The sequence below is a fragment of the Sminthopsis crassicaudata genome, chromosome 6, assembly GCF_048593235.1.
Source record: "Sminthopsis crassicaudata isolate SCR6 chromosome 6, ASM4859323v1, whole genome shotgun sequence".
Taxonomy (NCBI): domain Eukaryota; kingdom Metazoa; phylum Chordata; class Mammalia; order Dasyuromorphia; family Dasyuridae; genus Sminthopsis; species Sminthopsis crassicaudata.
In genome coordinates this window covers 214886540-214910351 of record NC_133622.1, presented here as the reverse complement: position 1 = coordinate 214910351, position 23812 = coordinate 214886540, and the positions used below count along the sequence as shown (strand labels likewise).

The 23812-nt window shown below is 34.8% G+C and overlaps 1 protein-coding gene across 1 annotated transcript in view; it reads right to left on the bottom strand.

Moving 5' to 3' along the window:
- LUZP2 (leucine zipper protein 2) overlaps positions 1-23812 on the bottom strand; it is a 721061-nt gene that overhangs the window by 217209 nt on the left and 480040 nt on the right. Inside the window, 2 exon segments of the mRNA XM_074272647.1 lie at positions 1407-1469; positions 15722-15784. Of these exon segments, the coding sequence (XP_074128748.1) occupies positions 1407-1469; positions 15722-15784 (126 nt within the window).

The window sequence follows — 23812 nt, the reverse complement described above, 5'->3', positions numbered from 1 at the left end:
GTATCAATGTGGCCATTTGGAGTGGTTTGGGGAATAATAAACCAGAACAATTTGAGACTAGATTGGATTGAAGGAAATGCCTAGAGATTGTTCCTCTGCCTCTTAGGCTGCTTAACTTTCGAAACACAATTAAAAACCTCTCCCAGTTCTTTCTCCCAGTTATCCTCTCCTCACTTTGAAATTAGCTTGACCATATTTTGCTTTTCAATTCAAAATACAAATAAAAAGAGACAGCAGGCCATAGCTTCTAAAGGATAACACTTGAACATAGGATCCAGTTGGATTCAAATCCCTCTCATGATTAGGTGGGTAAGGGTTTTAACATCTCAAATGTAGGCAGTTAATGCAATCTTAAACCCTTTCCAGAACAAAACAATGTACATGTCACATGATATTTCCTCTTATAAGATTTTCTAGGAAAGGATAGTTGTTTTGTCATTGCCTTCTATGGCTCCTTTTACAGATGGGGAAACTGAGGCAAACAGGATTAAGTCCAGTAAGAAATTGAGGCCAGATTTGAACTCATGAAGATGTGTCTTTGTGATTCCAAGCTCAGTGATCTCTTCACTATGTCACCTATCTGCCATATCTGTTTAGTCAAATGGCAACGCCTCAAGGGTGGAGACAATTTCATTTTTGTCTTTATGCTCCCACTATGTGACAGTACAATTATGACTCAGATCTCACTTTCAGACTGTTAATTACAGAACAATGAGTATTTGTGAATGACATTCTTGGAATCATAGGTCAAGAGCAAAAATATTACAATATCATACATATGAACAAATCTCTGTATATATGAACATGCAAATATATACATATATATATATAGTAGATATAATACATATCCTAAGTATATACACACACATATGCACTTGTGTGTGTGTATATATGTGTTATGTGTATACAAGCATAACATATGATAGACATTTATAAATGTTTGGTAAATTGAATTGGGTTTAGAAAATGAGTTGATGGAAACATGTTTGCTCTTAATGGTTCCTAATTCCAATTATACATATATATGCACACATGTACCAATGTAGACACTCTATACATTAAAAACAGAAACATTTATATGGATACACAATACAGAGAGAATACACGTTTTAGATGCACATTATATGGACAACCAGTACAGCATATTAGATGTTTGTAAATGTTTGTTAAATTGAATTTAGAAAGCATTATCAGTGGAAACATGTTTGCCCTTAAATATCCCTAACTCTAATTATCTTAACAGGGAAATTATGGTTCACTTTATGTTATAAATGTAGTTACAATCTCAGTGAATGGCTTTGATGGTTCATTTACTCTCTGAAAATACATGTGCCAGCAATAAAACAAAAACAAAAACAAAAAAGAAAAAAACAAAAAAGAAAACAGTGACAAATAGAGAGACTCACCTTGAAAATCAAGTCCTTTTTTCCATAGCGCAGCTCCTTCAATTGGGCTTGGATCTTTTTGGACTGCAAGAGCAGAATAATAGATTTGTTCCTTAAATCATTTACATTTTAGAACACACAGACAAAAATACAATCATCTCATACAATAGTGTCCCAGTAAATGAGATGCCAAAATCAAACTAAGTTAAAAAAAATAGTGGGGGTCAGATGCGGATAGGGACAATCATATAACATGACAAGGAGAGAGACATCTCAGGTGAATTTAAAACACATAGAAACATTATTTCAGTTGTGATGAGTAGAACCCCCAGAGAGACAGCACAATTTAAATGCTACATGTTCCTAGTGACCTTCCTTTTTCCCTTTAGTTAGAACACTTTCTCCTTTTGAAATAATCTTACATTGTATTTATAGTTTATATTTTCTTCTTTCCTTGCTGGCTTGCTTGCTTGCTTCCTTTCTTTCTTCATTTCTTTCCTCCCTTCCTTTTTCCTTCCCTCCCTTCTTTCCTTCCTTCCTTCTTTGCTCCTTTCCTCCCTTCTTTTGTTTGTTGCATTCTTTCTTCCCTCCCTCCTTCCTTCCTTCCTTCTTTCATTGTCTCTCTGTCTCTGTTTCTCTTTCTCTCCCTCCTTCTCTCTCTCCCCCCTCCTTCCCTCTCTGTCTCTCTCTCTGTCTCTCTTTCTCCTCTGCACATACCTAGCACAGATCCAAATAAATCATAGATCATTAAAAATGTTTGTTGGCTTGAATTGCATAATTAGAGGACTTCTATTCTTTCCCTCTGCTTCACTCAATCAGCTATTCAAAGACAGACTATATAGTTTTATGAGCTAGATATAACTAAGTATGCTTTAGATCAATACCCATAAGAAGTTTGATTGATGTCTTGTCTTTTTTTTTTTTCCTTTAGGAGATGAAATTTTAAACAAGCATTTACTTGCTAATTTTAAAAATAGGTGTTTTGCATTATATATATGTATGTGAGCCCATATGTACATATATATATGCATATTTATTGCATATATATGTGTTTATATATATATATATATATATATATATATATATATATATATACATATATAAACATATTTATATAGCACTTGCTATGTGCCAGGTATTTTGCTAAACATTGTAAACATTATCTCATTTGATCACCACAACCACCCTGAGAGGCAGGTGGTATTATTACCCCATTTTACCGATGAGGAAAATGAAGCAGACAGAAGTGAAATGACTTGCCCAGAGTCATACAGCTAATTAAGTGTCTGAGATCATATTGAACTCTGTATTTTCTAAATCCAAGCCAAGTAGTACCTATAAGAAGGCCCTTTGTGGAGGTTAATTTAGAAGGAAGTATTTATAAATGGAAGATACTAAACATAGAAGTTTTGAAGAAATTTCGCTAAACAGCTTCAGCAGGAGACTAAACAACTTAATAGAGAACTTACATCAGAAGAGATGATTGGCCATATCTTGAGACAAGATGATTATGAAATACATACATTTATGTATATGTGAATGAATAATGCAAAAGGGAAGAAATTGAGGAAAAACATGACTATATTAATCCATAACTGATTTAAATAAAGATAAGAAACTAGGATAATTTAATGCCTTAATTTCCTAGTAGCTGCTTGATTTTGGGGGGCAAGAAATGACAAATGAGAGAAAAGCCTGGACTTTCGGTTAAAAAGACCTGAGTTCAAAGCACACATTAGGAGCTTATAATTTATATGACCTTGAACAGGTAATTTCATCCTTTTGGGAATATGTTTAATTTTTAGCAGTTTTTTTTTTTTATGAATTTAGGACTCCCAAATCCTAGAATAACTTAAGAAGTCCACTGTTCTTCCCTAAACAGGGGAATAAGTCTATGATAATTTAAATTATCTAGTCATAAAGACAGAGCAATCTCTCTTGAAGGTACAAAGGGAGTGATGATACCTACCAGAGGGAACTCAAGAGAATAAAAAATGTTTGTTGAATTTTAGACACAGAAAGCATTAAACAAATGTTACTTATTGCTAATTTTATGAGGGAGGGAGCAGAGGAATGAAATTCCAGTTAGATTCTGGAAATCTGCTACCTGTTGTGACTTAAGGTGTCAGTTCTGTATAGTGGAAAGACCATTAACTCTGGAGTGGATGCTTTAATTAGCAATTGAATTCAAATCCCACTTTTGATACTTTATTATCTATGAAAACTTTGATAAGATACTTAAGCTCCATCAGCCTTAGCTTTTTTACCTATAACATGATTACTGAACTAAAGGGTCTCTTAGTTCAATTAATTTAAGTCTCTTGAAGTCCTTTCTTTATACATTTGTGACTCTATAGCAGGTTATTTCATATTCCTGTCCCTTCTCTATGATCCTCAGTTTCCAAACCTATGGCATCCTTTGCAGGTCTAAAACTCGTTGATTCCAAGATCCTAAAAACAATGCAAATTGAAAATGTATAGATATATTTTGAAATCATTTGCAATTATTTTAAAATCATTTCATTGGATAAAAGATGCCAAAAGAGTATAAAACAGAAGGCACCATCACTGATTTACCACTTAGAGGCTTAGGTATCACAAAACTAGGTGCTCCAGAAAACTATCTGTGGTTTTCAAAACTATGAATTATGATGCACTGGGAGATTCTCCAAGGCGTCAGAAAGAATGGAGGCCCTAGGCTCATTGCTGAACGTTTGGAATAAGTCAATCCAGCTTTGTATCTCAAAGAGTCAGTAATTGCTGTTTCTGACAAATTAGTTACGTGCTTTGCAGTTTCCCTAAGTGTGGTTTTTCTATTTTCCTTGAAGTAGTTGGCAAGTATGAATAGTGATATATAAGAGATAACAAAACCAGAAACCCATATTGTACTTGCCTGGCTGAATAATGGCCTTTCCTAGTCAGTGGGCATAGACATAAACACAGATGTACATGCCCTAATTTAAAGATCCTTTTAAGGAAAGGCTTACCCCCTATCTCTCCCAGAAAGAGAGAGAGACAGACAGACAGAGAGACAGAGAGATGTAGAGACAGAAAGAGTCAGAGACAGAGGCAGAGAGACAGAGAGAGAGACAGAGACAATTCAACAGGGCCATTATTGTCATGGTTGCCAGCTCCAGAAAGATGATTTGCAATCTCTTCCTGCTGTTTCAATATGCTGTTCAGGATTCCTCTGGTGCCAACAGTCTCCTAGGTAAACATGAATTTCTTTTTCCACTTGGCTTAAAAAATGTATACACTAGCACCTTATGCATTCTGAATCACTAGGGAAATGAGCTGTGTCATAGAAATGAATTTTCTAACGTAAATCTATGAATTTAAGTGCCAAAATGTTATTTATTTATGAGAAGCACTGGGACAATATGGCTGAAGTACTACCTAGAATTGGAAAACTTGGGTTCAAACCCCACTTCAGATATTTATTATCATTGTGACATTCTTTCAGATTCAGTTTTCCCACTTAAAAAAAATTTGGATTATAACAACAGGGTTGTGAGGAACAAATAAGATTACATGTATAAAATGTTTTAGACCTTAAAGTATTATACACACATATGTAAATATATATATATATATATATATATATATATATAGGTATGTATATATGTCAATAAGCATACATACACATATATGCATGTATATATAAACATAATGTATATATACATATATCCATTATTAATAGCTACTTGATATTATTATGATAAAAAGTATTTTGGCATTGTAAATAGAGCAATGGACTTGGAATCAGGAAGAAATGGGTTCAAATCTTTCTAAATGCATGATTCTAAATAAAAAATTTCAACTCTTTGAGCCTCAGTTTCCTCATGTAAAGAAAGATGATTAAAAATATTTGCACTTTTAGGGGAAGAAAGGGAGAAAAATTTGGAATACAAAGCTTGCATGGATGAATATTAAAAACTATCTTTGCATATGTTTTGAAAATAAAAAGTTATTAAATTTAAAAAATTGCACTTGGATCATGTTTGTTCTGAGGTACAAGTGAAATAATGTATATAAAAGCCACAAAAAATAGAAGATAAGCTTCTAATAAGTATTAATAACACTTATATAGTGATTTATAAGTGTTATTAATACTTATTAGAAGCTTATCTTCTTTTTTTTTAAATTTTATTTATTTATTTTTTAAATGCACATTGCTTTATGATTCATGTTGGGTGAGAAAAATCAGAACAAAAAAGTAAAAACCATAGGAGAGGGAAAAAAAAAAAAAAAAAACAGAAAACAGTGAATATAGAATGTGCTGATTTGCATTCAATCTCCATAGTTCTCTTTTTGGATACAGATCATCTCTTAATTTTTAATAAAGTTCAAAAAAATTCAAGGACAAGATACCATTTTAATGTTCTATGTTCCATGTATTACTGCACAAGTAGGAAAAAATTAGCTGTTTTCTCTGCTTTTATAAAGCTATTGGGAAGTTAGTTATTACTATTATTCGTTGTCCAGTCATTTTAATCATATCTGCTTCTTTGTGACCCCATTTGGAGTTTTCTTGGCAAAGATATTGAAGTGGTTTGACTTTTCCTTTTCCCAGTTCATTTTACAGATGAGGAAACTGAGGCAGAATTATATGACTTAACCAGGTTCACCTAACTAGTAAATTTCTGAAGGGCTAGATTGGAATTCAGGTCTTTTTGACTCTTCTACTTTGTCATCTAGCTGACTTATCCTAATTATTATTATTAATTATTACTATTGTTACCATGTTACTGAAAACTTTTCAAAATGAAATATACATATAAATATATGTACATATATACTTTTAAAAATACTGAGGATATTACATATCACTTAATTTTTGGCTGATAAACCATATGGATGGTTATCATAGACTACTCTATTATCATGGACCACTGAGTTATTATTGTTCACTCAATTTGTCATTTCTGACTCTTCATAATCTCACTTGGGATTTTCTTAGAAAAAATACTGGAATAGTTTGCTATTTCCTTCACCAGCTCATTTTACAGATGAGAAAACTGAGGCAAATGGAATGAAGTGACTTGCCAGGGTCATCCAAATAAATAAATGTCTGGGTCTAGATTTGAATTGAAGAAGATGAGCTTTCCATTTTCAGGCCCGACACTCTGTCCAGTGTGCATATATTTGTCTGGAATAGATACACAAATGTGTGCATGTGTGTTTGGGGAGGTTTAGGGGGTGTCCATACACTTGGCAAGTACATTTTCATTCTTTCTTGTAATTATCAGCCTATGATTTCTCATCACTCTAATCCTTTCTAATTTGATGTTTGGATTTTTCCAAAGGACTCTGATATCACACTGTTGAATTTGTGAAAACTGCAATGTAAATAAGAATTACTAGATTCTAAATGCAGATTGATAGGGAGCCTTTCTGAATGAAGTTTATGATCTTTGGAATATGGTCTATGCAATATCCATTTTGACTTCTTGAGGCCTTTAGTCGCTGGTCTTTTTTTTTCAGATTCAAACCAACATTTTGTATAGCTGTAAAATGCTGGATAGAAAAGTAAGGGATTACTGTTAGGATTTGAATGTGAATTCTAAGTGGGATTAACTGCAGCATCAGATTTCTTATTTTATATTGTATAATACGCTCATAAGAGAGACAGCCAGAGACTCAGAGAAAAACCAGAGAGACAAAGATAACACAATTTTGATTCTGACTGCTAGGGATACCAACATAACAGATGGGATCTGTAGCATAGTTGTATCAGAGACCAATCACTATAATCCATGTACTGGAATATCAATTTTTTTCTTTAAATCTAAAACCTTTGAACAGTTTCTGAATTTCTGGTATGATACTCAAAAATATGAATGTATTTAAATATGAGCACTTAGCACTAAAATATGAAATATCCTGAAATTAATAATACTGATTATGCATTTGCGTATTCTAAAAAAAAATTGGGAAGAAAATCAAAGTCTTCTCAAGCCAAATCAAGGCAGGGTACTGGCCATCAATTTCTTTTTAACTAATTGTGATAATCCCTTTATTAATATATTTTCCAGCTTCTTTTGGGTGGGAGGCAGCTTTACACAATGACTGGTTGCAGGAATTGAGAATGTTTAGTCTAAAGAAAAGGGTTAGTGTGGTGTGATTCAATCTTCAGATATTTAAACATTTCTCATAGGAAGAGGGATGAGGATTGTTCTCTTTGGAACCAGAGGTCAGAACTAGGAATAATATTTTTCAACTTTTTTTTCTTTTAAAAATATTAATTTAATATTTTTCCCAGTTACATTCAAAACAATTTTATATTTGTTTTTAATACTTTTGAATGCTAGATTAGCCCCACCTGCAATTAAGAAATCATATGTTTAGTTATACAAAACATTTTGATAAGAGTCAAAGTGTGGAAAAAAAAACCCAAAAAACAAAAAAAAAAAACACCTAGATCTCCCACCCTAATGAAAATAAAAACCCTCAAGAGAGAGAGAGAGAGAGTCAGAGACAGAGACACAGAGAGAGATAGAAAGAGAGACAGAGAGACAGAGACAGAGAGAGAGAGACAGAGACAGAGAGAGAGAGAGAAAGAGACAGAGAGAGAGAGACAGAGACAGAGACAGAGAGAGAGAAAGAAAGAAAAGAGAGAGAGAGAAGAGAGAGAGACAGAGAGAGAAAGAGAGAAAGAGACAGAGAGAGAGAGAAGAGAGAAAAGAGAGACAGAGACAGAGAGACAGAAAGAGAGAGAGAGAAGAGAGAGAGAGACAGAGAGAGAGACAGAGACAGAGAGAGTGAGAAAAGAGAAGAGAGAGAAGAGACAGAGACAGAGAGAGAGACAGAAAGAGAGAGAGAGACAGAGACAGAGACAGAGAGACAGAGAGAAAGAGACAGAGAGAGAGAGACAGAGACAGAGACAGAGAGAGAGAAAGAAAGAAAAGAGAGAGAGAGAAGAGAGAGAGACAGAGAGAGAAAGAGAGAAAGAGACAGAGAGAGAGAGAAGAGAGAAAAGAGAGACAGAGACAGAGAGACAGAAAGAGAGAGAGAGAAGAGAGAGAGAGACAGAGAGAGAGACAGAGACAGAGAGAGTGAGAAAAGAGAAGAGAGAGAAGAGACAGAGACAGAGAGAGAGACAGAAAGAGAGAGAGAGACAGAGACAGAGACAGAGAGACAGAGAGAAAGAGACAGAGAGAGAGAGACAGAGACAGAGACAGAGAGAGAGAAAGAAAGAAAAGAGAGAGAGAGAAGAGAGAGAGACAGAGAGAGAAAGAGAGAAAGAGACAGAGAGAGAGAGAAGAGAGAAAAGAGAGACAGAGACAGAGAGACAGAAAGAGAGAGAGAGAAGAGAGAGAGAGACAGAGAGAGAGACAGAGACAGAGAGAGTGAGAAAAGAGAAGAGAGAGAAGAGACAGAGACAGAGAGAGAGACAGAAAGAGAGAGAGAGAGACAGAGACAGAGAGAGTGAGAAAAGAGAAGAGAGAGAAGAGAGAGACAGAGACAGAGAGAGAGACAGAAAGAGAGAGAGAGACAGAGACAGAGAGAGTGAGAAAAGAGAAGAGAGAGAAGAGAGAGACAGAGACAGAGAGAGAGAGACAGAAAGAGAGAGAGAGAGACAGAGAGAGAGACAGAAAGAGAGAGAGAGAGAGAGACAGAGACAGAGAGAGTGAGAAAAGAGAAGAGAGAGAAGAGAGAGACAGAGAAAGAGAAAGAGACAGAGAAAGAGAGATAGAGAAAGAGAGAGAGAGGAGAGAGACAGAAAGAGAGAGGAGAGAGAGAAGAGAGAGAGAGAGACAGACAGAGACAGACAGAGACAGAGAGAGACAGAGAGAGACAGAGACAGAGAGAGAGAGAGAGAGAAGAGAGAGAGAGACAGAGACAGAGACAGCGACAGAGAGATAGAGAGAGAGAGAGAGAAATTAGCAAATGCTTCGATCTGTATTCAGACACAATCAATTCCTTCTCTGGATATAGATAGGATTTTTCATCATAAGTTCTTCAGAGTAGCTGTGGATGATTGTATTACTGAGAATAACAAAGTCATTTACAATAGTCATTTACAAAGTCATCCCAGATCATTGCTATTATTTTGTATACAGTATATTTCACTTTGTTCATGAAGGGTGAGCCAGTTTTTTTTTTTTTTTCTAGGAGTAATATTTTTCTATAAAATTTAACTCAAAATGGAAATGAATGTTCTACCATTAGAGCTGCCCAACGATGATATGGGCTGGCTGTGGAAATAGTGGCTGTAGTTAACTGTTTGGCAGGGATGTTAGAGAGAGAATGGATGTTTCAGAGAAGGGGCTGGATTCTCTGGTTTCTGAAGTCCCTTCCACCCTGTGTCAGGGTAAGGAGGGCAGATGAGTGGAAGCTGACCCTGAGCACAGGCTCCTGCCCACCACTGGGATTTTTTGAGGAAGGCTCTCCCCACATTCTGAGCTCTGGATCAGTCCCAGGAAGGTATTTCTTATGAAGTTTTCATCCTTTCCTATTCCTTGGAAGAACAATATATCCCTTGAATTGAATATATTTTAGTCAACAAGCATTTTGGATACCCAGAAGAAGGGAAGGAGAGACCTGACTGAATGATCCCAAACAACTCATCAGCTTACCAGGCAATTACTTAGGACTAGGAGTAGCAGAGTAGTTGCCAGATCTTCACTGGCACAAGGAACTCTTAAACAGAAAGGCATTACTCAATATGATCCCAGGCCTTAGGAACCTAGGTATGTAAATACATGTCTAAGTTGTACAAAACACTTTTCATATGTTATTGAATTTTTCCCCTTATAAGAACCCTGGGAGAGAAGCATTGTTTAATATGAAACACGTGATTTGCAGAAGGTTATACATTTGGCAAGTATCTGAGGTAAAATTTGAGCCTAGATGTTGCCAGTTCTGTTGTCAGACACTGTGCTATGCACTAGAAATTGAAAGGGAAAAATTATTCCATCATATTAGAGGCAAACAATGTGAATAGAAACAAGTAAATGTAAATTATATGTATATATTGTTAAATAAATATATATGGATCTATGTATGAAATTTGTCATTGTTGTCCATGTGTATCAAGCTCTTTGTAAACTCACAGAGGTTTTTTTTTTTGTTTGTTTGTTTGTTTTGTTTTGTTTTTGTTTTTTTGGTAAAGATACTGAAATGATTTGCTATTTTCTTTTCCAGTGACTTGCCCAGATTCAAACATCTTTTAAGTTTCAGAATCGGGGTTTTAACTATATTTTTCTGAGTACAGGATTAGAGCTCTATCCCCTATCTAGCCACTTTCCAAATATGTGTAATACAATATGTATTTATATATGAATATATACATGTGTGAAAATATAGACATGCATACCTATAAAGATACACATGTGTGTATATTCTTCATATAGCACTTTGAAATTTTAAAAGTTTCAAGAGTTATAAAAGCTTTAGAAATATAATCCTATTTTATCCTCACAGCAACTCTGGGAGGTAAGTGATATTACCATAGAAAACACATTTTACATATTACTTAGTTTTACTTTATAATAAATCTGGTAGTTAGGTATTATTATTATGCCATTTTACAGATGACGAGACTGAGGGCAGATAATGATTAAATTACTTGAGCAGGTTTATCTAGATAATAAGTCTTTGAAGAAGAATTGGAAATCAAATATTAGTGATTCCAGGTTCAGACAACTATCTACTATGTGCAAATGTAGGAAACCAAGTTGAGCCTGCAGGAGAAGGTGATCCTTGGGCTGAGCCTTGAAGGACCAACTAAGAGGTAGAATTGAGGAAGAAGTCCATTCCAAGGTAGGAAGATGAGAAATGGGAAAAATATATTTTTTGTGCCTGTACGTCATAATCCTAAAGACCAATCATCATTGTGTCCAATATTATTACTAAAAATGGAGGTGTGAAAGGGTCACGTTGAATATGTTCTGATTCCAATTCAAAAATATCTGGGTTAAAAAAAAAAATTGTCCCATGTTATTTTCTTGTGATCTAGCCATTTCTTCTGGAAGAAAAAATTCCAATTTATCAACAGTTTCTTTTTTTTTTTTTTTTTTTTTTTTTGATTACAAGCACGACATACCACACCCACCATCACACAGAACAATAAAGAATTCTGCCTACTACACAGTGGAAAGAGCAAATTTCTTCAACATCAACCTTAAAATAGACAAGTAATTTCAACAGTTTTCTTTTTCTTCTGATTCAATGATTGCAACTGCAGAGGAACAGCAATATTGCCATAACTAATAAAAAAAAAAGAATATGAATAAAGATTTGCAATTGAAGAAATTTATAAAATTGCTGTTGAGCTTGAATGCTGCAGCTAAATATACATGTACCTAAATCAAGCCTTCCATCTGCATCAAAAGCACGTCTGTATGAGAATCATGTCTGATCCAGGCTCCCTGGTGTAGAATCTAAACATTTATAAACTTCAAATACAATTTGACTTATTAATGGTACAGCAATGGCTTGTAATCAAAGCACAGCTTGTTAGCTGAAAATAAATAAAAGACTAACTTGTTTATTTGACTAAGATAATTCACGAATTTGCTAATTGCTTTTTCAGCTTTAGACTTTAGAATCAATTTGGGGGGGATTGGAGATGGGGGGAATATGGTAGTTAGCAGGTAGCTGAGAGAACAGATTGCTGGGTCTAAAATGATGAAGACCTGAGTTCAAATCGAAATTTAACCACGTGTATAACCGTGTCATCCTGGACAAAGTGATTAAGCTCTGTTTGCTTCTGTTTCCTTATATGTAAACTGGGAAAAATAATAGCAATTACCTCCTAAGCTGCTGTGAATATTAAATGGAATTTTTAAAAGTTGTAAATGGCTTAGCATAGTGCCAAGCACATAGCACTTTCTATTTTTAAAATTGTTATTATTATTATTATTATTATATGTGTTGTTCCCCCCCCCCCCCAGGCTGGGGTTAAGTGACTTGCCCAGGGTCACACAGCTAGGAAGTGTTAAGTGTCTGAGACCAGATTTGAACTCTGGTCCTCCTGACTTCAAGGCTGGTGCTTTATCCACTGCGCCACCCAGCTGCCCCATATATAAACTTTCTTAACATGGGATCCATTAATTTTCCATATACATATATATATATATATATATATATATACATATATATATATGTAAATTATGTATAAATTATGTATACTCCACTTTGTGAGTGTGTGTGTGTGTGTGTGTGTGTGTGTGCCCCCATGATACATTTTTGTTTCTGTAGCTCTGCCTAATTTTATCTCCAGGGAACACACAAGTCCAATCCCGGGATAAGGTTATCACCATAGGGCTAACTCAAGCTTTGACTGACATATTTTCCTTCAGCCTCCACTCCCCTCTGATGGAGCGCTGGAGGATGGACTATTGAACCCCTCCTAAAGCCTTCCATTGTAAAGGGCATTTGGCATCTGCAGCTCTTTCTGGTTGCAACTCTATAGAACAAACTATCTCTCAGATGGTATCCCATGGTGAACTTCATCCCATATCCCTTCCTTTCCAGGCTACTTTTTTGGTAGTCCTCCCCTTTAAATTGCAAACTCCTTGAAGGCAGGTTCTGTCTCTTTTTATTATTTATAAACCCCAGTGCTTTGCACAAGGCCTGGCACATAATTGGAGTTTAATATTTATTGAATTGAAAAGAATATATGTTTTATATTTAGTGTATATATATATATATATATATGTATCCTTCTTTTATTTTATGCATTTATAAACATTCTCATAAGGGTCCATAGGCTTTAGCATACGGCTAAAGGGTCCTATAACATTCACTCATGCACATAAGAATCCAAATAATATTTGCCTTGTGCAGCATGATAATTGTAGAAATATATATATATATATATATATATAGAATAACTGCACATGTTTAATATGTATTGGATTGTGTGCTGTATAGGGGGGGAAGTGAGGGAAAAAAACTGGAACACAAGTTTTGCAAGGATGAATGTTGAAAATTGTGCATACATTTTGAAAATAAACAGTTTAAAAAAAGGAATCTAAAGCAGAGGATTTGGAAGTGTCAAAGAGATATATTGTCCAACCCTTTCATTTCTCAGAAAAAAATAGTGAGGATGAAACAATTTATTTAAAACCTTTCAGAGAGTGTAAAGAGGATCAATTAACTTCTCCCCAGATCAAAAGCCAGCAGTAAGAAATCACTATCAGAATAATCTCATTAGCTGTGCGAAGCTGGGCCAATCAGAAACTCTCTCAGCCTCTGTTTTCTCTTCTGTAAAATGGAGATATTACCTCATGTGTTTTTGTGAGACACAAGGGAGATAATATGTAAAGTATTTTGCTATAAGAAGTAAGTGCTATAAGAAGTAAGGAATTAGCTAGCTCTATAATCTAGACCTGAAGTTTAGCCATGTTGTTACCTTTCAGTCCTCCTTTTAGCAAGTCTCAAGTCTCCGGACTTTTAAATTAGTGCCCAAGCCTTCCCTTTAACTGTGTATCTTTTTGTGTGTCTGCCTACTTATTGGGAATAATGAAGGGTGTCAGCAATAACCTGCATATTTTTTGGGTTAATGTGCAAAATCTCTTAGCAGGGACTTTGACCATCCTTAAGTACACAGTCTTTGAAAAAATCTTAGTCCTGGATTAAGTCAGAAGACCTGAATTACCATTGGCTCAATTATCTGCTAGACATGTTACCTAGGAGAGATGAATTTACTTCTCCAAAATGGGAATATATCTTGTAATATCTGCCTTAGCAGTGTTGTTAAAGACATCAAATAAGATATTTGAGCTGTCAGCTGCTACATAAATGTAAACTGAGCTAATATATCAGAATCGCTCTTAAGCATTCACTTAGTCCAATAGCAAGATACAATACTAGGTATCATAAGTCCCTAAACTTTTTCTTATTTAAATGTATGGTTGAATTAAGGAAGGTTTTCAAAGAGAAATATAAGGTTTTAAATGGAAGTAGTATAAATGAATGGCTATTCCTTGGGCCTGTGTCTTCTTTCACAAAATGATTAATATGGTAATATGTTTTACATGATTGAACATGTATAATCTATATTAAATTATTTACTATCTTATGGAGGGAAGGAGAGAGAAAATGTGGAAGTAGTTTTTAAAGTGAATGTTTTGTGCAATGATCAACTGTGATAGACTTAGCTCTTCTCAGTAATATAATGATCCAAGACAATTCCAAAAGACTCACGGGTGGAAAATGTTATCCGCATCCCAAAAAAGAACTACGCAGTGTGGTAGATGGGAGCATACTATTTTCCTTTTGGGGGGATTTTATTGTTGTCCTTGTTTCTTTCTTATGGCTTTTCCTTTCTGCTATGATTCTTCTTTCATAACATGATTAAGGTGGAAATTACACATTCAAAATTACACTTCCAAAACCTATATTGGATTGCTTATTGTATTGAGGAAGAGAGAATGTAGGGAGAAAGAAAATTTTATAATTAAAAAATCTTACAAAAATGAATGTTAAAAATATTTTATATGTAATTAGGAAAATACTGTTAAGTGCAATAAACAAATATATCAGAATAAAAATAAAATTAATGTTAAAATTGTCTTTACATATAAATGGAGAAAAGTAAAAATATTATTTAAAAAATAAATGGTTGTTTTATTTGAATACAAGTGATTTTATCATGCTCCAGGGAAAGAAAAACATGTACTGAAAATGCACTGTCAATTTGAGGGAGAAACAGTGAGACAGTGGTGAATAACTGGAGCATGTTCCTTTTTTTTCTATCTATCCAAATATCTTAGCTTTCCACTGATATGTGGTAATCAAAATTTTGGTCTCAGGATCACATTTTTCTTTTTAATTATTGAGAACATTTGATAATGTGGGTGATACCTATCAATATTTACTATGTAAGAAATTAAAATTTCTTAGTATTACTATGAAAATATTTTGACCTTATAGACTCTCTGAAAGTTTCTGATGGTCCTAGGGGTTTGGGCTGAGGAGTTTTTTAGAACCACTTGTATATAGCATTATGATTTAGAAACAAGTTTTTTTCAGAATGAAATAATTCAATGAGGAAACATTATCATCAGTATAGACTCCAATATTTCACCCTCAGGTTTCCCATTCACATTTGGTTTCACTGAACTTCCCCAGGGAGGAATCCAGGGAGAATTTTTTAAATTGATTTTGATATTTCAATCTGTTGGAATGAAACCAGAGCAACCAAGCAGCAGACACATCCAACATCTTCAGATTGTTGTGGGAAAAAATCTCCAATGTCCCCCTATTGTTCTCAGCAAAAATAGGCTACTGAAACCCAGTGGGGCTGGAACATTGTCAGGATGACATATTTGGCACCCCGATTCCTAGACTTTTCTTAAAGCTGGGAGGGTAAGGGCTCCACTCACCTCTTCAGCATGGATTCCACATAACTTGTTTCCTGACAGCAGCTTGTTTTTCAAGCTTTTATTCTGAGAAAAGAACATGGTTATATTACTGAAAAGTGATAAAATATTAAGGATTCCTCTAAATATTTTACAGACATTGCTTTATGGTTTGTACATGGATAAGTTGCTCAAAATGGCAAGTAGAACATAAATAAATTGGAAGCTTCTAAGTCTATAATTAGAGAAGACATTCTACTCCTTCCTCATTGAAAACTTTGGGCAAATTAACATTATAATGTTCATTTAAATGATTAAATAATACGCTTAACATATTCATGGAATTTTAAATTAAAAATTAAATCTAACAATTATTAAAAATCTCCAGTGGTAGAGGGGATAAAGGCAAGATGATGGAGAAAAGGCAGGGACTCACCTGCTCTCCTCACCAAACCCTTCCAAGCACCTTAAAATAATACTTTAAGACAAATTCTGAAGTGGCAGGACCCACAAAAAGATGGCAAAACAATTTTCCAGACCATGATAGTTTAGAAGACCTGAAGAAAGGTCTGTCATACCCATTGATAGTGGAGAGCAATCCAGTAAAGGTTGTATCAATACAGATCAGGCCCCAGCAAATACAGCATAGCCCTTGGGAGCCATGGAATCAATAGTGGCAAAGGTTGCTTCGGGAGCTCTCAGTCCACAGGTGGTAAGGTGGGAAAACTGGTCAGAAGGATGGCACTAATACTCAGATCCAGATGGAGGCTGGGTGGCTATCCAGGACTAGCACAGTAGAGCAGAATTCTTTCTAAAATTTCCAGGGCAGGAAAGAGTACTTAGAGTTGCTCTCAGACCAGAGCACGGGCCAGAAGAATAGTAAACATATTTCTCCTCGGATCATACCACTTTGGCAAAACTAAAAAGTTCCAAGTCCCTAGAAATATCTCTGAAAATGGCTATTCAAAAACCTTGAAACTTGGGATAATGCACCTCCCACCCTGGAAGCAGACTACCACTTTAGCAAAGCCTTAAAAAGTCAGAAAATAGACTGGAAAATATGCAAACAATAGGAAAAATATAAATATGAAAATTACTATAATTATAGAGATCAAAATATATACTCATAAGACAAAAAAGTCAAAATTCTTATATCCAAACAATCTAAGAAAAATATGAGTTTGTCTTAAGGCATGGAAGAGTTCAGAAAGAATTTTAAAAATCAGGAGAGGTAGAAAAATGGGAAAAGAAATGAGAATAAGGCAAAAAATCATGATAAAGAACCAACAGATTGGTAAGGGAGGTAAAAAAATACTCAATAAAATATCACTTTAAAAAACATAATAGCCAAATAGTAAAAGAAGTACAAGCATCTGATGAGGGGAAGGATATCTTGTAAAACAAAATTGTCAAATGGAAAAGGAAAAACAAAAAATCAATGAAGAGAAGAGTACCTTAAAAAACAGAAGAATGACTCTATGAAACATTAAGAAACAATAAAGCAAAACAAAAAGAAAAAAGAAAACAATGAGAAAACAGTTGGAAAACAGATCCAGGAGAGATTATTTTTAATATATTAGACTATGTGAAAACTATGATCAGACAAAAGAGCCTAGACATCATCTTTCAAGAAATTATCAAGGATAACTGTCCTTATATTCTTGAACTAGGAAACAAATTAGAAACTGAAAGAATTCACTGATCATCTCTTGAAAAAAAATCCAAAATGAAAATTCCCAGGAATATTATAGAAAATTTTAGAATTCCCAGGTAAAGAGAAAATATTGCAAGCAGCCAGAAAAAAAAACAATTGAATTATTGTATAGTCACAATTGGAATAACACAAAATTTAGGAGCTTCTATATCAAAGGATCAGAGGACTTAGAATAGTATATTCTAGTTGGAAAAGGAACTAGGATTACAAATGAGAATGACCTATCCAACAAAACTGCGTGTAATCCTTTAAGTGAAAAAAAGATAATCAATGAAATAGAGAACTTTCAAATAGTCTTAATGAAAATTCCAGAGCTGACAGAAAATTTCACTTTCATATATAAAATTCTAGTGCTGCATAAAAAGATAAACAGGAAAAAGAAATGATAAGGATTTATTAAAGTTAAACTATTTACATTTTTAAATGGGAAAAAATATATGTAAGTCAAGAATTTTTTTCGTAAGTGGAGTAGTTGGAGTATACATCGACAGCACAGCAGTGAGTTGAATATGATGGCATGATATCTAAAAATATATATTAAGGGGTGAGCAAGTATGAACTTGGATAAAGGGGGAGATAAAAAAGGGTAAATTGTCTCACACAAAAGAGGCAAGAAAGGTTTTTTAAAGGGGAAGGCAAGATGAGGGAGGTGGCTTACTGTCACTGGAATTGGTGCAGAGGGAATAACACACTCCACTGGATATAAAAATCTATTTTACCCTACAGAAAATAGGAGCAAAAGGGCATAAGGGAAGAGAGGAAGGGTTGGAAGAAGTGGTAGTTAGAAGTAAAATACTTTTGAAGAAGGACAGAGTGAAAAAAAGAATAGAACAAATGGGGTATGGATAGGATTAAAAGAATTATATTAGTTCTTATAATTAGAGAAATGCAAATTTAAACAATTCTGAAGTACTACCTCCAATAGCTAATAGGACAGAAAAGGAAAACAACAATTGTTGGAGGGAATGCAGGAAAACAGACACCAATGAACTGTTGGTAGAAAAGTGAACTGATTCAGCTTTGCTCGGATGATCAATGACCCAAGACAACTCTGAAGAGCTTATAAAAAAATCTCATCAATTCTCACAGAAAGCGCTGATAAACTCTGAATAAAGACTGAAGCATACTTTTTGCTTTATTTTTCTTGCCTTTTCATATTGGCCTGTGTTTTCTTTTACAAAACATATATGGAAATATGTTTTTCATGGCTTCTCATGTATAGTCTATGTGAAATTATTTGCCTTCCATTTCAATGAGAGAGGTAGAGAGGGAAGGAGAGAACTTGAAACGATTTTTAAAAATATTGTAAATTGTTTTTATATCGAATGGGAGAAAATAAAATACTAAGTAGAAAAAATGAGTTACATATATTTTCTTCCTATGTACAAATGTAAATAGTTTAACCCTGATAGGTAGGTATTACTATCAGTTATAAGAAAATTAAGTGCAAGGCCCTGGGATAGGCACTAGGACTTCCAGACAAAACAAAGAAGTTCATGCCTTACAGGCTCATATTATTCTGTTTGTGTTGGTGACTCTTCATGACCCCATTTGTAGGGTTTTGTTTGTTTATTTGTTTGTTTTTGTAATCATATTGAAGTGGTTTGTTGTTTCCTTTGACAATTCTTTTTACAGATGGAGTTAGTTGCAAGGTCACAGGACTCTATCTACTCAATCACCCATCTGCCCTTTTTTGTATTGGAGGAAAATATATAATAAGAAAACTTAAGATAAACAGTAATAAAGACAAATAATATCAAAAGTGAAATGAAAAGAATCAAGTTAGGAATGGTGGAGGGCATCCTTCCCTTTTTAAAAATTTAAATTTCCCACTCCTCAGGTGGCGATGTGGCAGGAGTATTTTAGCTGAGTAAATGTGTTGGGAAGAGTTGCTTTCAGTCCAATCACAGTAATTTCCTACTGCTGCTGTTGTTCAGTCCTGTTTTGGCTTCTTTTTAACTATAGTTGATACTGCTGCAGTTGGATTCATTTTCGGCTTAATTTTCTCGCTTTGTAAAGTATAACTGATAGTAACACCTACCTTTCAGGGTTACACTATTTACATTTCTACATAGGAAGAAGATATATGAACTCATAAGAACTTTCTTATAATTAGGGCAACTGGACTATATATTGACAGAGAGCAAGTATTTTCAATCCTTTAACTATATAAAAGTATGTAAGTATACAAATGTAAATGCAGGAAACAACTCTACATATCTATGCATATGCATAGACAAGTACATGTATATACATATGTTATGTTATATACACATACATATATGTTTAAATATATTAATTGAATTTAGAAAATTTGGGATAAATTATGATATTAGCAAAGAGAATAAGAGCATGTACACTACCACCTAGCTGATCATTTAATTAGTATTATTACCTCCTGGAGATGCAAAGCAAAATGAAATAGGATTCCTGCTCTCTTACAATCTAATGATGGAGACAACATGTAAACAGCTGTGAACAAACAAGTTATATGCAAGCCCATTGGATGATAACCAGCAGAGGGATGGGACTAGCATTAGAGTGAAATGGGAAAAAAAAAAAAAAATCACCTAGAAGCTGTGATTTTTATCTAAGATTTGGAGGAAAATCAATAGGGTCAGAAGATGGAGTGTCTTGTTTAAGAAATAAAAAGTAAGGTAGTGTCACACTGGATGAAAGCATGAAAGAGTGGGCCGGGTTGTTCAACAAATAAGGCACTCCATCTTTAATTTCTGGCACTTTTTTTTTTTGGATTGTCCCCTCTTCTTCCTTCACTCTAATTACTGCTCTCTCTCTGGGTCAATTTAAGTCCCAAATAATCTCTCCTTTTTTATAGGGAGTTTTTCCAAAACCCATTTTAGCTCTAGTTCCTACCACTATTTATTATTTCCTATTATTTTGTATACTTCTTGTTTGTATTTATCTGTTTGAATGTTGTTTTTCACATTAAAGTGTAGGTTTGTTGAGGGCCAGAACTGCCTTTGGCTCTGTCTCTTTTTGTATCCTCAGTGGTTAGCACAGCATATGGCACAAAAGAGGTCTTATTAAAATTTTAGTGACTTTGTGGGAAAAAATATTTCATTATGTTATTAATAACTAATAATTCATTAATATGGATTAAATCAGGTTTTCAGCTGGAAATGTATCTAACCCAATTCTTACGGTAGATATTATCTATGGCTTGTTTTGAATCCTTCCAAAGCCTTTGTTTTTGTTACCCAAATTAAATTAAATGTTTATACTTACTTAATAATACATCTCAAACTGCCCTTTTCTGACAACTACCTAACCATTCAATCACATTTTGCCTTATGACCCTGGGTTTGTTTTTTTTTTTTTTTTTTTTTGGTTGTTTTTTTTTTCCCCGTCTCTCTCCTTTTTTTCTTTCTCTCTCTTTCCTTTGCCAAACAGCCTAATGAAATGCTTTCTAAAATCATTTCAGGTTTTGGATTTTGCTCACTGTTGAGATTTACCAATAATAAATAATTGGTTGTTTTTAATTGTGAGGAAGACATTTTCTCCCTCCCATTTATAACAGTTATCTATGTTAACTTCTACCTATTATTTCTAGAAACACCTATTTCCTCTGAAATAGAACAGTCCCTCAAATACTTAAAGACAAAATACATCAAGTCTTCTCTTTTCAAGACTAAACATTCCCAATTCCTATAACTTATCCTCATAATTGATGCTGTTAACTTTTCCTCAACCCTTTCCATTTTCTTACTGTTCCTTCTGGAGAAGCACCTGAAATACAGAACGCCATCTCCCCGATGTGTCCAACTAGGAAAGGACCAGCAGGTTCTAAGTCCCCCTCATTCTGAAAATTGTGCTCTATTAATGTACCCTAACTTCATATTAACTTTTTTTGCCCCCCTCATTTTATGGATCCCTCATATTGAGCTTGCATCTCAATAATACCTCCTGTGTTGTTTATTTTGTCTAGCTATGGTATCCTCATCAAAAAAAATGAGGAAATACAAAATACTGAGCTTTGTGTCAGGATGGCACCCTGGAGTGACCATGATGGGGGTTGAGGTCCCTTTAAGCTAAGATCTTTTGATTCACAAATCCTGGTCAAAAAGCACCCTTTTGAATTTTGAATTCCAATGATATCCGGGCTTTCCCCACCCCCACTAGATCTGAGCTAACTTGGGTTTTCCCAACCCCCACAAACAGTTTCTTCCTTATCTCAAAACTCATTGAATTCTATTCAATGCTGACCCTGGCTGAAAACCAGCCAGGAGCCTGGGACTCCACCCACCTTCAAGATTATAAAAAAGGAGCTCTGGGGCCCAGTCTCTTTGCAGGAGCCCCCACAAACATGGTATCCTTCCAGCCATGTAAGGGTCCCTGTCCACCCAGCGACCACCTCTGGCCCCGGCGTCTTTCTACCTTTACCCTTACTTCCAAGCCCCAAATAAACTTCTTTTATCAATCTAGGTTTTTGGGCCTATAAATTCCTTTACAGGGGACTCTGTGGCATTACAGACTATCCTTGCGCTGACCCAAAAAGGGGTTCCCCCTTCCCTAACTCTCATCAATCAAAGATTTGTCTCTTAAATTCTCTGAATCTTATTCAAAAAATGTGGATAATACCTGTAGTATCTACCCCAAATGGCTTTATAAAGCTCAAATAACATAATATATAGTTGTCCTTCTAACTCTATTTCTGACGTTCTGGATTGCCATTCTTCTTCTAATGTTTGTTCATCATAGGGTTTTTCTCACTGCTTTTGCCCCCTTATGCTGGACATGATGACCATCGCTGTGGGGAGCATTCATCAAGGGAAGTGTTGTTATTCTTCCCACTGATGAATGCTTCCTGGAGCCTCTGTTTGTTTGAGGAGATCCAGGTTAGCTTTCCTTCATCCCCTCCTTCAACTCTTCCTGACTTTCTGGATTTCAAAAGTGTGCTTCTTAATTCTCTGGTCTCCCCCAGCTCCCATCTTTTCAGCTGGCTTTTGAGTGTTGTCTTCCCCTTGAGGAGAGAGACCTTTTTTGTTGTTTCAATTTGTATACTTAACACTTAGAATAATGCCTAGCATAGATGAAGTGCTTAATAAATGTTTATTTCCTTCTTTACTTTAAAAGTATTTGCAAATCTCAGAATTATATATAAATGTCAAGTAGTAGTAGCAGGAGTAGCAGTAGCAACATGTTAATTATTATTTTCAATATTAAGAAAAAATATAAATGACTGTTAAAGATAATTCTTGCTAGGGAGCAAAGCTTGACCCAACCCCTTCTGCTATTTTATTTTGTTTCTTTTACAATATCTCTCAGGCACAATTTATTACAAAGTCTAGGCATTTGCAGATAATAAATTGAATCAGAAAATCCTTTAAATGCAAAATTTTTCTGAGAGACAATTTCCAAAGTGTCTATAGACCTGGAGTTGGTATAAATGGAACCTGATTCCATTGGATTGAATTTCATTATACCTCTTTCCATTTCATATCAGTTACATCAGGTTGAACAACTCTTACCTCCATGTGTATGAATTATCTCACAAAGTGAGTATATCAGAACAATATCCACTGGTTGGATGGACCAAAGACGATTCTTCATTCTTGTTCAAGTCTAGAAAACTGCTTGGGTTTACCAAGCGGCAAATAAATTGGAAGGCATCTCTTTCTAAGGTAGGACAAGTTGATGTGCAAAATTTAGAAATCTGAGTAATAATTCCAATTTTGTCACTAAGTATCAACTTTTCAGCCCTTGTGATGATTGATTCAATGGTTGATTGTTTGCATTCACAAAGGAAAGAATGCCCTATGACTATTACCCATCACAAGAGAAATCTGAGATCTAAGATTATGAAGTAGTCTTACAGTTCAAAGAAGGCCATATTTGAAGTTGAATCCGGTTGTGAATCTTGGCTTTGATACTCACTACTGGACCCTGGACAAATCACTTTAATATCTCTGCACCTCAGTTTTCTCGTCTATAAAATTCCATTGGAGAAAGTGAGCTTTGGCTCTATAGCTATCACTGATGCAACTATGATGGCTCTGCTCATTTTGTGACTCCGAATAAATAAGGTGCCCATTTTGAGCCAAAGTTTCCTCAAAAATAAAATGGAAAGAATGAAGAAGATATTGCTTGAAGCCCCTTCCCAATCTCTCATTTTATGATTCTAGAACCAAATATTATTTCCTTGGCTGTTTCTATTCAACAGTCATTGAATGTCTGCCAAAGACATTAACCAGCTCATATGAATCTGATTGTTTCTTCACTCAGTAAACTGCTAAAAGGGTTTATTTCAAACCATTGTTCTACTACTAGGTCCCAGTAGGGGGAAAATCTATTTGCAATTCAATTCCATGCAACAAACATTATTATACTAAGTGCCTATTATATGCAAGGTACTGGCACTGTGGTACCAGACATTAGAGACA